Source organism: Peromyscus californicus, unplaced genomic scaffold, assembly GCF_007827085.1.
Source record: "Peromyscus californicus insignis strain IS unplaced genomic scaffold, ASM782708v3 Scaffold_7__1_contigs__length_154581171, whole genome shotgun sequence".
NCBI lineage: Eukaryota > Metazoa > Chordata > Mammalia > Rodentia > Cricetidae > Peromyscus > Peromyscus californicus.
In genome coordinates this window covers 9,635,799-9,650,035 of record NW_026294595.1, presented here as the reverse complement: position 1 = coordinate 9,650,035, position 14,237 = coordinate 9,635,799, and the positions used below count along the sequence as shown (strand labels likewise).

Sequence of the window (14,237 nt, the reverse complement as noted above, 5' to 3'; positions counted from 1 at the left end):
ACTGATCCTCTGGCTTCCAGCTTTCAAGTGCTTTGTTGACAAGCATGAGCTATCAATAAGGCCTGGCTCACAGCGGAAGCGTTGGCCTGTGGCTTTCTTTTTCATCCCCCCGTCCATAGTACATTTCCGATCAAAATGCCATAGTGAGTCAGTCCCCATGGAGTCTTTTGACTTTTCCGGCCTCCGTCGTGCCAGCGGAGCCCCGCCCACCCACCGCGGACATCCGCTGCCATGGTGACCCTGCTGCTTCGCTCCCTGCGCCCTAGCCCCAATCTCCCGCGCACTCTGCGGCTAGCTGTAGGTGAGCATCTCTGACCTGGGCCTCCGCGGCTACTGGAGGAACCCGGCTCTTCTTACTGTTGTACCCCTTTCCTGCCTCGCAGATGTGCCCCTCAGGGCCAGGAGCCATGGCACCCGCCTGCTGTACCCGGACCACATCCCCACCACCCCACTGCAAAAGATGCTGCTGGCCGCGGGCTCGGCGGGAATGGCGCTCTACAACCCCTATCGCCACGGTAAAGCCATTTGCTCCCCGCCCACGAAAGCCCGGGCCGGTCATGACCTCTGTCAAAGCCTTGGTTTCCTGTGGGTAGCCAGAGTCAGGCAGTCTCGGGCACCCAAACCTGGCTACATCTATCTCATAGTTCCCAGGAACGTTTATGATAATCAGGTGCCTGGTTCTAGCCTAAGTCACTATAACGAATCTGTTGGGCAGAGCGGGAGAGGAGAAAGAAGCGTGCAATCCACAGGTCCGCTTTTTTGTAATTCTGGGGAGAGTCTGCCATCCAAGCATATTACTTACTGGACTGAATGACTTGCAGGTACACACCACATTATAACATTCTCACAAGGTAGTACACTTGGTTAAGGTCAAGGACCGTGGTCTTCAGCATTTTCTTTGCTGAATCAGTTCAAGACCAGCTTGAGTTACAGAGCCAGTCTTTGTCAAAGATAGAAAAGAAGATGGGAGAGAGAGAAAGAAGACATGTAAAGTTGTTTATATAGGATCACATATGTACTGACTATACCTGGACTCAAATCTAGCACCATTTTTTTAAATTGTTATTTTGTTGAAATGAGGTCTCATGTGGACTAGGCTGGCCTCTAACTCACTACTTAGCTTAGGATGACTTTGAGTTCCTGATTGTCTTGCATCCCCACCCTGTGAATGCTGGGATTACAGGCATGTGCCTCCATGCCCAGTTTATGTGATGCTGGGACTCAAACTCAGGGCTTTGAGTGTGCTAAGCAAGCACTCTGCCAGCTTAGTTACATCAGCCCTTCATCACCATTTGATCTCAAGCTTGGCCTGTACTAATCAGTGGGAACGTGATAATCTGTTTTGATAATGGACTGTGAAAGTGATTCAGCACTCTGTTGATTAGTAGATTAGTAATGTTAAGAAATTTTAGCCGGGCGGTGGTGGCGCACGCCTTTAATCCCAGCACTCGGGAGGCAGAGCCAGGCGGATCTCTGTGAGTTCGAGGCCAGCCTGGGCTACCAAGTGAGTCCCAGGAAAGGCGCAAAGCTACACAGAGAAACCCTGTCTCGAAAAACCAAAAAAAAAAAAAAAAAAAAAAGAAATTTTAGTTAACAAAAACAGCTAGCTGTCCTGGTAGCACTTGCCTTTAATCTGGCACTTGGGAGGCAGAGGCAGGAAGAGCTCTGAGTGTTGGAGGCCAGCCTAGTCTACATAGTGAGTTCCAGGACAGCCTGTACTACAAAGACAGACGTTTCAAAGAACAAAAAGACCCCATTCTCCATCTGTGCCCATTTCTGTCCTTTCAGACATGGTTGCAGTTCTAGGGGAGACCACAGGATACTGCACACTGAAATTCCTCAGGGACCAGATGAAGAAGGATCCAGAGGGTGCCCAGATCCTACAGTAGGTCCCAACTTTGCCTTGACATTTGGCAGGGGTCCTGATCTTTCTAGAGTCACACTGTGTCACCCTGTAAGGAGCCCTTCAGAGAACCATGGGTGGATGCACTGCCTGGACACTGCTCAATACCAAGAGCACACATGTGTGTGTGTAGTCTGGATCCCCTGGGTTGTACAATATGTTGTCTTAGCCCAACGTCAGCCTGAAGACTCCACTTGCATTAAGCTCTCAGTGTGTTAGTTGTACCCCTCCAAATGTGCTCTCACTGTCCCCTCCCCACAGTGTCACTTGTGAGTACCCTTATCACAGCTGTGGCCCTTCTTTAACTAGATCACGACTTTGAAGGCACCAGCTCAGCCCTGGTTTGTGATTGTCTCCACGGTCCCCAGTACTGCTCCATTAGGGCTTGTGGCTACATGGATGTCCCGTGGCCCTTTGCCCACCCACCTTCCTCTATGTGGCCCTTTCACCAGCCGTGGCTGACACACCCTCAGTCTCACCTCCTGCATTCTGTCTTTCAGAGAGCGTCCCCGGATCTCACTGTCCACCCTTGACCTAAGCAAGCTCCAGAGCCTGCCTGAAGGCTCTCTGGGCCGTGAGTATCTGCGCTTCCTGGATGTGAATGTGAGTTTCCAGCCTCTTTGCATCTGGCAGTTACCAACAAGGGCAGAGGAGTGGCATGGGGATGATAGCCTCAGGCAGGAGGATGCCTGAGCTGCCAACTCGGGCAGGACTGCTTTTCAGTCATTTTTCTATGGGATGGGCAAATGGGCTGGGAATGTCATCTCAAATACTGGCACCAGCTGGAGATTATTAACCTCCTGTTGCATGGCAGCTGCCAGGCTGGGTACATGATCTGGCTGGATCCTCCCAGTGACCCTGTCAAGCATGTTCTATTGTCCTCCTCTTGCAAGAGATGAGGACACAGACACCGAGCACAGCTAGTACCACTCAGGGCAGTGTTCAACCCCAGAGTACTCTCTGAACCCCTGCACTGTGTCCCCCGCTGCTCTAGAGGATGGCCAGTGTGGTACTCTCCAGCACCCGGCAAGGCAGATGCTGGGGGGAAAGGGGGTTCCCAGCTATTGAAGGACTCACCACTCAGCATCCGCCTTCCATCATCCCGTGTGATGGGGTGTAGCAAGCCAGGTCGCTGTCCCTACGGAGCTTGTGCTCTTATTAGAGAGGCAGTTAATAAAGTAGTTTTAAAAATTCAGATGAAAATGTAGTGGTCTGGGGAATATAGCTCAGTTGGTAGAGCTTGTCCACAAAGCCCTGGGTTCAGTCCCCAGCACTGATGAGCTTGGCGTAGAGTGGAAGGAAGAGGATCCGAAGTTCAGGGCCAGCCTTACCTGCGTAGTGAGTTTTTGGCCAACCTGGGATACACGAGACCCCGCCCCTCCCCTTTTTTGCGGTAGAGTGTTTCTTGAGTACTTAGAATGCACCAGACATCGTTCTCAACCACGGAACACAATGAACGAAAATAGCCAAACGCCTGCTGCTGGGGAGCCTGCCGCCCAGCAGATGGGTGCTCTGGAGGGAACAAAATGACGGGGCAGAAGATGTCTCTGGAGCGGGTAGAGGAGGCCACTCACGGTAGAGTGGTCCGGAGAGACCTTTCCAGGGAGACTTGGAAGATGAGGCCTGGTCAGCTACGAGGAGTTCTGGGGAAGAGCACTCTACGTAGATGAATCCGCAAGTTCAAGGACAGTTGAAAAGGACGGTGCAGAGCCTGGGTCGACAGCTCTGCTGGGACAGTGCTTGCTGCTTATGGGGACCTGAGTTTGGATCCTCAGCACCCGTGTGCAAAACCAGAGCTGGCAGTTCATACCTGTAACCCTTGCACTTTGGAGGTAGGGATAGCTGATCCCAGAGCTTCCTTTCCAGCCAGCCGACCTAAATCAGTTCAGTCCAGGTTCAGTTTGAGACCTGTCTCGAAAACTAAGGTGAGGAGTGAGGAAGACACTCAACACCAGCCTCTGGCCACACACACGCCATACATGTGCATATGCACATATACACCACAGACACATTAAAAAAAGGAAGAAAATCAAGTCCGATGCTATGATGTGTACCTACAAGCCTAGTACTTGAGAGAGTGAAGCAGGAGGTTTGCCACTGAGTTCAAGATCAACCCTGGTTACGTAGAGAGTAACCAGCCCTGCCATACTTACATGGCACGACCCTCTCTTTAACAGGTAGATGGGCTGGAGCAATGGCTCAGTGGTTAAGAATGCTTATTGCAGCTAGGTGGTGGTAGCGCATGCCTTCAATCCCAGCATTAGGGAGGCAGAGCCAGGCAGATCTCTGAGTTCGAGGCCAGCCTGGTCTACAGAGTGAGATCCAGGGCAGGCACCAAAGCTACACAGAGAAACCCTGTCTCGGGGGAAAAAAATGCTTATTGCTATTTCAGAGGACCAGGGTGTAGCTTAAGTTTTCCTGCCTGGCCCACAGTCAGGATAAATGTCTCTCACCTGCCAGCCCCACAGCCGCTCAAACCTGACCAAGTAAACACAGAGACTTATATTGCTTACAAACTGTATGGCCGTGGCAGGCTTCTTGCTAACTGTTCTTATATCTTAAATTAATCCATTTCTATAAATCTATACCTTGCCATGTGGCTCATGGCTTACTGGCATCTTCACATGCTGTTTGTCATCATAGCGGCTGGCAGTGTCTCTCTGACTCAGCCTTCCACTTCCCAGCTTTATTCTCCTCCTTGTCCCGCCTATACTTCCTGCCTAGCCAATGGCCAATCAGTGTTTTATTTATTGACTAATCAGCAACACATTTGACATACAGAACATCCCACAGCACCAGGGTTCAATCTCTAGCACCCACATGGCAGCTAACAACCTTTTGTAACTACAGTTCCAAGGTGTCTAACACTCTCTTCTGGCCTCTATAGGCACAAGGCATGTATTTGGTACATAGACACATACCCATAAAAAACACCCATGTGTATATTAAAGGAAGAAATTGACAAAACAAAACAATGGAAGGTCTGGGGATATAACTCAGTAGTAGACAGCTCAGTATGCATAAGTACATAGATAAACAAAACACTCAAAGGCTTGAAAGGGAAACAATAGGCTGATAGTTATGCTGGGGCATGGGAAAGAAACTGCATTTTGTAATAGGAGCCATTAAAAGTCATTGGAGGAGCCAGACTGTGGTGCATGCCTTTAATCCCAGCACTCAGGAGGCAGAGACAGAAGGATCTCTGTGAGTTCAAGGACAGCCTGGTCTACAAAATGAGTTCCAGGACAGACAGAGCTGTTACACAGAGAAACCCTGTCTCTTAATTAATTAATTAGTTAGTTAATTAGAGGCATTGCTCCAAGACGGTGACCTGCCTCTTGCCCTCTCCTAGCTCCTGTGCCTTGGCAGGGCAGTCGCCTGCCCTAGTTTCACCAGGCTGCAGGTGATTTCATCAGTGAGAACCTGTCCCAAGTGTCACCGTGGGAGGGACAGCTTCTGCGTTCTCCACAGCCTTTAGTCCTGTTGCCGGGGAGGAAGAAGGTCTCTTAGGGCCATCCTGGGCGCCTTACCCAGCATCTTCTCTACTGTGGTGGCAGTCTGGAGATGTAGCACTTCTAGGACAAAGTTTGAGCCCTACAGCCGGGCGGTGGTGGCGCACGCCTTTAATCCCAGCACTCGGGAGGCAGAGCCAGGCGGGTCTCTGTGAGTTCGAGGCCAGCCTGGTCTCCAAAGCGAGTTCCAGGAAAGGCGCAAAGCTACACAGAGAAACCCTGTCTCGAAAAACCAAAAAAAAAAAAAAAATTTGAGCCCTACAGAGATGTAGGTGAAGGGTCAAGATGAGACCACGGAGCTGAGGCTGACGGTCAGAGGGACAGAAGTAATGCCCTGCCTCTCTCCCTAGTTTCACAACAGCCCTGCACAAACCCCTCCTGGAAAAAGCCTTCATCTTCAGGGCACTAATGTGGCTGATTGATGATGAATGTCAGGGCTACTGACTTTAAAGGCAGCAGACTCTGTTCCAGGTTAATTCAGCGACCTCAGCTTTGTGATCTTGGGCCCCACACTCCACCCTCCTAGCCACATTTTTCTCACCTATTTGTGAAGTTACTCATAGTGTTTACCTTCTCGGTTACTGAAAGGGCAAAAATATGGCAGTGTATGTCAAGGATGTCATATATAGTTGGCACATAGTAGGCTCTCAGTGAAAGTAGCTGCTGTTACTGCAATTGCTTTAGCCTTACATAGCAAGAGAACATAAGGTCTTGAGACCCAGCAAGACCACAGATTAACACCAAGCATAGTACTATGCCAGAGCTGCCCCAAAGCCACAAAGATCTCAGGTCTGTCAGCTCCTGGGTAAGCTGTGGGCATGCTAGGAGCAGGCCGGCCAGGCTGACCCTGTGTGTTCAGGAGCAGGGCTGAGTAAGTGAGATAATCCACCTCCTTACCTGTGCTCAGAGAAGTGCCTGGGAGTGTACACACCTGTAACCCGAGCATTAGGAAGGCTGCCGCAGAAGAACTGCCGTGAGTTCAAGGTCAGCCAGGGCTACATAACAAGAGACTTTCTACAAAACAAAGAAAAAGGAGTTATTGATCTGGGTCCTGGCACAGGCACCAGAGTCACAACAGTGAGTGAAATAGCAAGTCCTATCCTCAGGTGTACAAATTGAACTCAGGCCACACAAAGAGTTTAAAGCTCCTTACTGGCCCCTTGAATAATAAAAAAAAAAAAAAAAGGAAGCAGATAGAATTAGCTTAATAGTAACATTTGGGCATTTACTTATTTTGATTTTTTTTTTTTGGTTTTTCGAGACAGGGTTTCTCTGTGTAGCTTTGCGCCTTTCCTGGAACTCGCTTTGGAGACCAGGCTGGCCTCGAACTCACAGAGATCCGCCTGGCTCTGCCTCCCGAGTGCTGGGATTAAAGGCGTGCGCCACCACCGCCCGGCCTTATTTTGATTTTTGGGACAAGCTCACAGCCCAGGGTGGCTTCAGATTCTCTATGTTGCTAACGATGTCCTTGGACTCCTGATCCTTTTGCCTCTACCTTGAAACTGCTGGGGTTACAGCTGTGTGCCACTGTGCCTGGTTTTATGCAGTACCGAGGGTACGCTAGGCCCTCGCTCTACCCACTGAGCTTCCCCGCTAGCTCCATATCAGTCATTAAGTTCAGCAACAGTGTATTTATTTTGTGTGCACAAATCTCTGTGTGTGTGTGTGTGTTTGTGTGTGTGTGTGTGTGTGTGTGTGTGTGTGTGTGTGTGTGTGTATTCTAGAGGTTGACATCGTGTCTTCCTCAACCTTAGGTTTCAAGTCAGCTCCAACTTGGAACTCATCAAGTCCCAGGTCACCTCCTAGCCTCTTGCCTCTTGTTTCTGCCTTGTGCTGGGGTTACAGGCACATGTGCTGCATCTACCCTTCCATTTAGTTAGTTTAGTTAGTTAGTTTATCTATCTATCTGTCTGTCTGTCTGTCTGTCTGTCTATCTATCTATCTATCTATCTATCGTGTGGCTTCTGTGGATCGAATGCTTGTACAACAATCATTTTATTGACCAAGCCATCTCCCCAGCTCCTAGTATGTTCATTTCTTATGCAACCAATCCCAGAACTTCCTGTCTTATGAAACATAAAGTCCATACCCACTCCGCCTTTCCTCACTAAGGCTCTAGACTCCACAGGCTGCCAGCATTGTGAGTTGGAGCAGGCTCCATGGGGCTCTTCCCCTGTTGGCAGGTGTGGATGGAAACAGAATTCTCAGATAGGGTATGAGTTTGGTGGGAGTGGCTGAGAATCAACTAGCTGCAGGTCAGATGGGCCCTGGGGGCTGATGGGGAGGGGTCTAAGTAAGGGTCATGTTTGCCAGAGGGTCTCCCCGGATACACGAGCACCTACCCGTTTTGTGGACGACGAGGAACTAGCCTATGTGATCCAGAGATACCGAGAGGTGCACGACATGCTTCACACCCTCCTGGGGATGCCCACCAATATGCTGGGTGAGTGCTGGCAGAGTAGCCAACTGAGTGAGCAATGGCAAGGTAACCCACCAGGTCTGTTTTCCAGGCAGGGTCCCTGTTCAGACCTCTTCTTGACCAACTAGCTCAGTTCCTGCCGTGTCGTCTGCGTTATATATGCATCCTGGTAGCATCCCTGCTGTACATCCTCATTCCTGCATGCCTCCCCGCCCTTGTCTCAGCATCTGAACACCAAGGATCCCTGCTTCTGAAACCCTTAGCAGCTCCTTGTAGCCTGTACAGACCACTGTCAGCCTGGCCTTTGAGATCTTCTACATGCTGTCCCCAAGATTCCCCTTTTGGACCTTCCCTCCCTTCTAGCTAAATGCTCCACAGGACGGGACTAGACACCAGCAAACAAACCCTAGAAGTGTAAAAGGAGAACATGCCTCCCTGGGGGCCATTCCAACATCTCTGACTTCCCCGCTCCTCACCTTCTCACCTCTTATCCCCTCCCTCACTTCTAGGAGAGATTGTGGTAAAGTGGTTTGAGGCTGTGCAGACCGGCCTGCCCATGTGCATCCTGGGAGCACTCTTCGGACCCATCCGCCTCCGTGCTCAGTAAGTTTTCTCGGGGTGGGAGGAGACCCCAGAAGGTCTGGAGCTCCAGGAAATGGGGAAGGGCATGCAGGTGCCTGGTGCCTTGCCAGGAAGCAAGGATGAGAAGAATGAGGCAGAAAAGGCAACTCAGGCAATGAGCAAACCTAAACCCCAGGGCTTTAGGCCAGGGCTCAGGGGCTGGATCAAAATGAACAGTGTCGACATGAAGGTGTCCGTTGCAGTCAGGGTGTGTGCTATGGGGCATGGGAGCTTTCCTCACTGAGATCTGCTTAGGTCTGGGGGAGGGTTGACTGAGCACAGAGTCTGCCGTACCCTTCGGGGCCTTATGTCCTTTCTTCCTGTCCCACAGGAACCTGCAAGTGCTGTTCTCTGAGCTGATCCCTTGGGCAATTCAGAATGGGCGCAGGGCCCCATGTTTCCTCAATCTCTACTACGAGCGGCGTTGGGAGCAGCCCCTGGCAGCCCTTCGGGAGGAGCTGGGCATCAGTCCTCCCCCGAAACATATCCAGGGCCTGGCCTAGGCTGAGCCACTGCATTGAGGGCCTGGTTTGCCTCTGCACACTCTGCCTTCCTGGGGACAAAGGAGCGCCTTCTGCTGCCTTTGTTTCTTCCCTTTGAACCTTGAACTCAGGGTCATTGATCACAATGTTTATGGTCACTGCTGTCATGTGCCTTGAGGGCCAGCCCAGGAGAGAGCAGGCGGGTCAGTGAGGAGTTGTGAGCTATTCACAGAGAGCAATGTGTGTGCCTGGAACAGTCATCTTGGATCATTCTGGATTGTTCGGGTCTGAAGCCCCTCTTCTGGACAGTTACCCTTACAGGGCATTCTGTCAAGCTGTGTCTTCCGAAGCCTTGACTACTCACTCCATCCTGTTCCTGTTCCAAAGCCCGGAAAAGAATGGTGGGGAATGAGTGGCATCTCTGCTGTCTGAATAAAGTCTCCCATCAGGCCTAGAGTCTGCTGGTCTGTCTCCCTTTGCCTTAGGCCTGGGGTACTGGTTGAGGGGATTCCTTCCCAATTTGGACTTCAGTTGCTTGTCTCTGTCATTGGGTCTGAGTCAGGCAGTCTAAGAATCAAGCCCCCAGCCAGCAGAAAGCTAACAGCAAGTCCCTTCTATTTCTAAGCCAGACTTCTGACATCAACATAGGAACGATGATCATGCCTATGGTGAGGATAAAGCTGTTTCTGCCTCACCCCGCTCCCCATAAAAACCAACAAAGTGAACCAGTGAGATGCTCAGCAGTAAAGGCATGGCCACCAAGCCTGACAACCTGATTTTAATCCCCAGGACCCAAACGGTAGAGAAAGAATGGTCTCCCACGAGTTGTCTACCAATGTCTACAACGCACGTGTCCATATATACATATACATATACATATACACTCATGCACAATGAAATTTCAAAACTGGAAGAAAATTGCTGCAAGTCGCAGGAAAATGTAATGAAATTCAGCTACTGTCACAAAAGCTACTACTTGGAAGGGCCCGGCTAGCTCAGTTGGTAGAGCATGAGACTCTTAATCTCAGGGTCATGGGTTCATGCCCCATGTTGGGCACCAGGTCTTGAATATTATTAAAGGCCTGACTTAATAATCTTCTTCCCAGGGACCCAGAAGAGAAGCTAGCAATGGCACGAGTTATTTTTGGGAAAAGAATCTAAGAACACCAAGCTCTTGGTCCATCTACTTTATTCCTGGGGATAAAATCCTATCTACGCAGCTTCAGTTCTGTTCTCATGCCTAGCTCCTTTCTTGCCTGATTTCTGTCTACATTTATCTGCTGTCCCCTCTAAGTTCTGTCTTAATTCTCTCATCTTAGTTCTACCCCATCTTGGTCTTTCTCATCTCGTTCTTCCCCATCTGGCTCTTCCTCATCTTCCATCTCATTCTTCTAGTTCTCCATCTAGTTCTCCAGTCAAAATCCTCCTCAGTCTCTGAGGTTTACAGTTATATACCCATGCAACAGCAGTGCTCTAGCTAAAGCAAGTTCACCAGGCTTAAATTCTTACAGGGTCATAAAGGCAGACAAGAGTTTTCCTCAGGCAGTGACCACCAGGCTTTCTTTTACAACCCAAAAGGGGAGTGGTAAAGGAGGAGGTCAACTGAGAGCTGAAATCGGTTAATATCTATAATATTAATATAAATACCACTAAGGCTGTGTAAGAAAGGAGGGTCTGAGCTTAATTTGCCTTAATTCAGGAGATCGTTTGGCCTTGGATGCTTGATAGGTATTTCAGATAAAATACACTGTTAGGAGTTCTTGGAAGCAAACACAGCATACAAGGAAATCGTTGCAGGAATCGGCTAATATATATAAAGCTAAAATATCACCAAGACTTCTTTTTTTTTTTTTTTTAAAGATTTATTTATTTATTTATTATGTATACAGAAGAGGGCACCAGATCTCATTACAGATGGTTGTGAGCCACCATGTGGTTGCTGGGAATTGAACTCAGGACCTCTGGAAGAGCTGCCAGTGCTCTTAACCTCTGAGCCATCTCTCCAGCCCTCACCAAGACTTCTTAAGCCATGACTTGACCTTCAGAACAGTCCTTGACCTTTCCAAGTAGTAGCTTGTATGATAGTAGCTGAATTCCATTACATTTTCCTGCGACTTGCAGCAGAAAATACAACAGGGCCCATTAGACAATTCACAAATGTAAAAGCACTTACTACCAAGCCTGAAGACCTGAGTTCCTTCCCCAAGACCCACATAGTGGAAGGTGACCACCAGCTTCTTCAAGTTGCCCTCTGACCACCATGTATGTACCATGGTGTGCATGCACATACATGTACAAAATAAATACTACGTGAAAAATCTTTTATTAAAAATGATGGGCTAGAGAGATGGCTCAGCAGTTAAGAACACCTGTTGCTCTTACAGAGGACCTGGGTTTAATTCCCAGCACCCACATGGTGGTTCATAACCACCTACAACTCTAGTTCTGTGATCTGTTGCTCTCTTCTGATCTCTGTGGGTCCCAAGGAACAATGCAGTGTCGGGGACATAGCTCAGTGTAGAGCAATTGTCTAACCTGCACAAGGCTCTGGGTTTGATCTTCAACACCACAGGTACACTCGTAACACCATAGGTAGCATCGCTACTGTCTGTGCTTGAGCACCCAGGCTCCAGAGGCAGGCCTTGCCCCACCAGTGACCTGCTCTGCTTCCTTCAGCAGTCTCACCTTCTACAAGCCTGTTTCCCATCTGTAAAATAGGTTTGGAACACCTAATGCACACAAGAGGGGCGCTCAGTAAGATAGTGCATGGCTGTATGTGTTACATCACGATCACTTAGGAAATGGAAGTTATCATTGGCCGGGAAGGTCTATGGTGAGCTCTGAAATCACCACAGACAACGTTAAGTAGAAGAATTGCTACAGCCCACAGCTCCTCTGGCCAAAGGAACAGAATGTGTATGGTAAACATCTGGGTGTGGCTGGAAAACACCAATGAGCCAAGTCCTGGGAGTCCACAGAGCTGGTTAGTTAGCTGCTTTCAATGCTCGTGTTAGCTCCCATGCAGCTGTTACAGAGAAGCCACTATATGGCAGGGCCAAAGCCAAGGGAGCTGAGCCTGGAGCGACTTCATAGAACAGGGGCTTTCCCTCCCTCCTAGAGATAAAAAACTCTTGACAACAGCAATGTAAGGGAGAAATGCTTCATCTTAGCTCACAGTTTCCTGGTGGGAAGGTAAAAGCAGCAGGAGTTTAGAAAGGCATCTGGGAGTGGGGCTGTGGTGGTGCACACCTTTAATCCCAGCACTTGGGAGGCAGAGCCAGGCTGAGCTCGGCCAGCTTGTGTACCAGGCTTTCTTTTGGGCCACCAACCAGCTCCCAAATCGTGATACAGAGACTTAGTAGTTACGAATGCTCGGCCTCATCTTAGCTCTTATTCACCTGTTTCTTTTTATTTACATTTTGCCTCTGGGCTTGTGACCTTGCTTTCTTTCCTATGTCCTGCTTTCACTGCTTCTCCTGGCTGGCTGGAGAGAGCCTGGCTTCTGGCCCCAGCGTGTCCCTCTCTTTCTCCCCCGTTCTCTTCTCCTTCTCTCTGGAGCCTAGATTCCTCCTCCTACTTATTCTCTCTGCCTACCAGCCCTGCCTGTCCCTCTCCTGCCTATGTAGTGGCCGTTCAGCTTTTTATTAGACCAATCAGGTGGCTTAGGCAGGCAAGGTGAAATAGCAACACATCTTTACATCATTAAACAAAGGCAGCACAAACAATTGTAACACATCTTCACATAGTTAAATATTCAACAGCAAGCCTGGTCTACAAAGTGAGTTCCTGGACAGCCAGGGCTATACAGAGAAACCTTTGTCTCAAACAAACAAACAAAAAACAGAAAAGAAAAGAAAAGAAAAGAAAGGCAACTGGGGGCTGGAGAGATGGTTTAATGGTTAAGAGCACTTGTTGCTCTTGCAAAGGACCCTGGTTCAATTCCCAGCACCCACATGGTGGCTCACAACCATCCATACTCCAGTGCCAGGGGATCCAATGCCCTTTTCTAACCTGGTGCTCTCTTCTGACCTCCACAGGCGCCCACATGCAGGCAAAACATTCATACATATAAAATTAAATACATCTAATTGTTTCTCGGCCTTTTGGCTAAGATCAAGTGTAGCATCTATTCTTATCAGTCTAATGTCTAATAGATACATCCTCTATTGGAATTGGAGTTACAGACAGTTGTGAGCTGCCATGTGGGTGCTGGGAATTGAACCCGGTCCTCTGGAGAGCAGTCAGTGCTGTTAACTGCTGAGCCATCTCTCCAGCCCTGAGATTTATTTTTAATTATTTATTTTTATTTTATGTGCTTTGGTACTTTGTCTATAAGTATGTCTGTGTGAGAGTGTTGGGTCTCCTGGAACTGGAGTTACAGGTAGTTGTGAGGCACCATGTGGGTGCTGGGAATTGAACATGGGGCCTCTGGAAGAGCAGTCAGTGCTCTTAACCATGGAGCCATCTCTCCAGCCCCTCCACTCCCCCAGGAGGGATTTCTATTCAACAGGTGCAGATAGGCTCTGGACTCTGGAAGAGTGGTTTGGCAAAGCCTGGCAGCTGAAGCCAGGGATAGCATCTTAGCTGCACTTGACCAGAAGGCAAAGAAGACAGCCCAAGGAGAGTGTTAGGGCAGATGAAATGGCAGAATGCTGGGAGCGGCAGCCCACTCCTTATTTATCTTCATCTCTCCTCTCTGTGTCCAACCACACCAAGCAGCTCAGAGGCAGAACGTCTTGCTCCTCTGTGCTTGTCTCTGGACCCCAGGCCTAACCCAGTGTTCTGTGGGATACTGCCTTAATTTGACCACTGTGACAAGTCTGGTTAGAGGCCAGCAGGTGGTTCGTCAGCAGTCCCCTCCCCCAAACTCACTTGCTCTCTTATAGATGACCTCAACAGTCAATCTAGAAAGCATCATATTTACACCATGGCTCCCGGTTTCCATGACCTTTCTCATTCAACAAGCATCTGTTATATTACTTGCTTATCCCTGTGCATGAAACCAGTTATGATCTTTCTGCCCAGAGTTTTTTATTTGATACAAAATCTCGCTATGTTATATGGCCTAGACTCGCCTAGTTCTTCCTTTTTTTTTTTTTTTTTTTTGGAAAAATTTTTTTTCTGTTTATATATGTATGTGTATGCATGTTTGCAAGAGGCTAAAAGCAGACTTCAGATCCCCTGGAGCTAGAGTTATAGGCCATCATGACCTGCTGAATGTGTGTGCTAGGAACCAAACTTGGGTCCTCTGGAAAGCAACAAGTGTTTCTTACTGCTGAGCCAACTCCCCAGCCCCCTGG

At 49.1% G+C, this 14,237-nt stretch overlaps 1 protein-coding gene and 1 pseudogene across 1 annotated transcript; both read left to right on the top strand.

Moving 5' to 3' along the window:
• The first annotated feature begins 118 nt into the window (after positions 1 to 118).
• Coq4 (coenzyme Q4) lies at positions 119 to 9,393 on the top strand. Its single transcript, XM_052723911.1, has 7 exons — positions 119 to 301; positions 384 to 515; positions 1,789 to 1,885; positions 2,404 to 2,506; positions 7,729 to 7,858; positions 8,344 to 8,437; positions 8,787 to 9,393. The coding sequence occupies exons 1-7, from the start codon at positions 232 to 234 to the stop codon at positions 8,956 to 8,958; spliced, it is 798 nt and encodes a 265-aa protein (XP_052579871.1). The 5' UTR covers positions 119 to 231; the 3' UTR covers positions 8,959 to 9,393.
• A 3,631-nt stretch (positions 9,394 to 13,024) lies between these two features.
• LOC128102789 (uncharacterized) lies at positions 13,025 to 13,120 on the top strand (annotated as a pseudogene).
• The last annotated feature ends 1,117 nt before the right edge of the window (positions 13,121 to 14,237 follow it).

What these genes read in the sequence shown, in the direction of transcription:
- Coq4 (XM_052723911.1), top strand. Translation starts at nt 232, where the DNA reads ATGGTGACCCTGCTGCTTCGCTCCCTGCGCCCTAGCCCCAATCTCCCG. An exon ending in CACTCTGCGGCTAGCTGTAG is followed by an intron (nt 302 to 383) that starts GTGAGCATCTCT and finishes CCTGCCTCGCAG; the next exon opens with ATGTGCCCCTCAGGGCCAGG. An exon ending in CCCATCCGCCTCCGTGCTCA is followed by an intron (nt 8,438 to 8,786) that starts GTAAGTTTTCTC and finishes CCTGTCCCACAG; the next exon opens with GAACCTGCAAGTGCTGTTCT.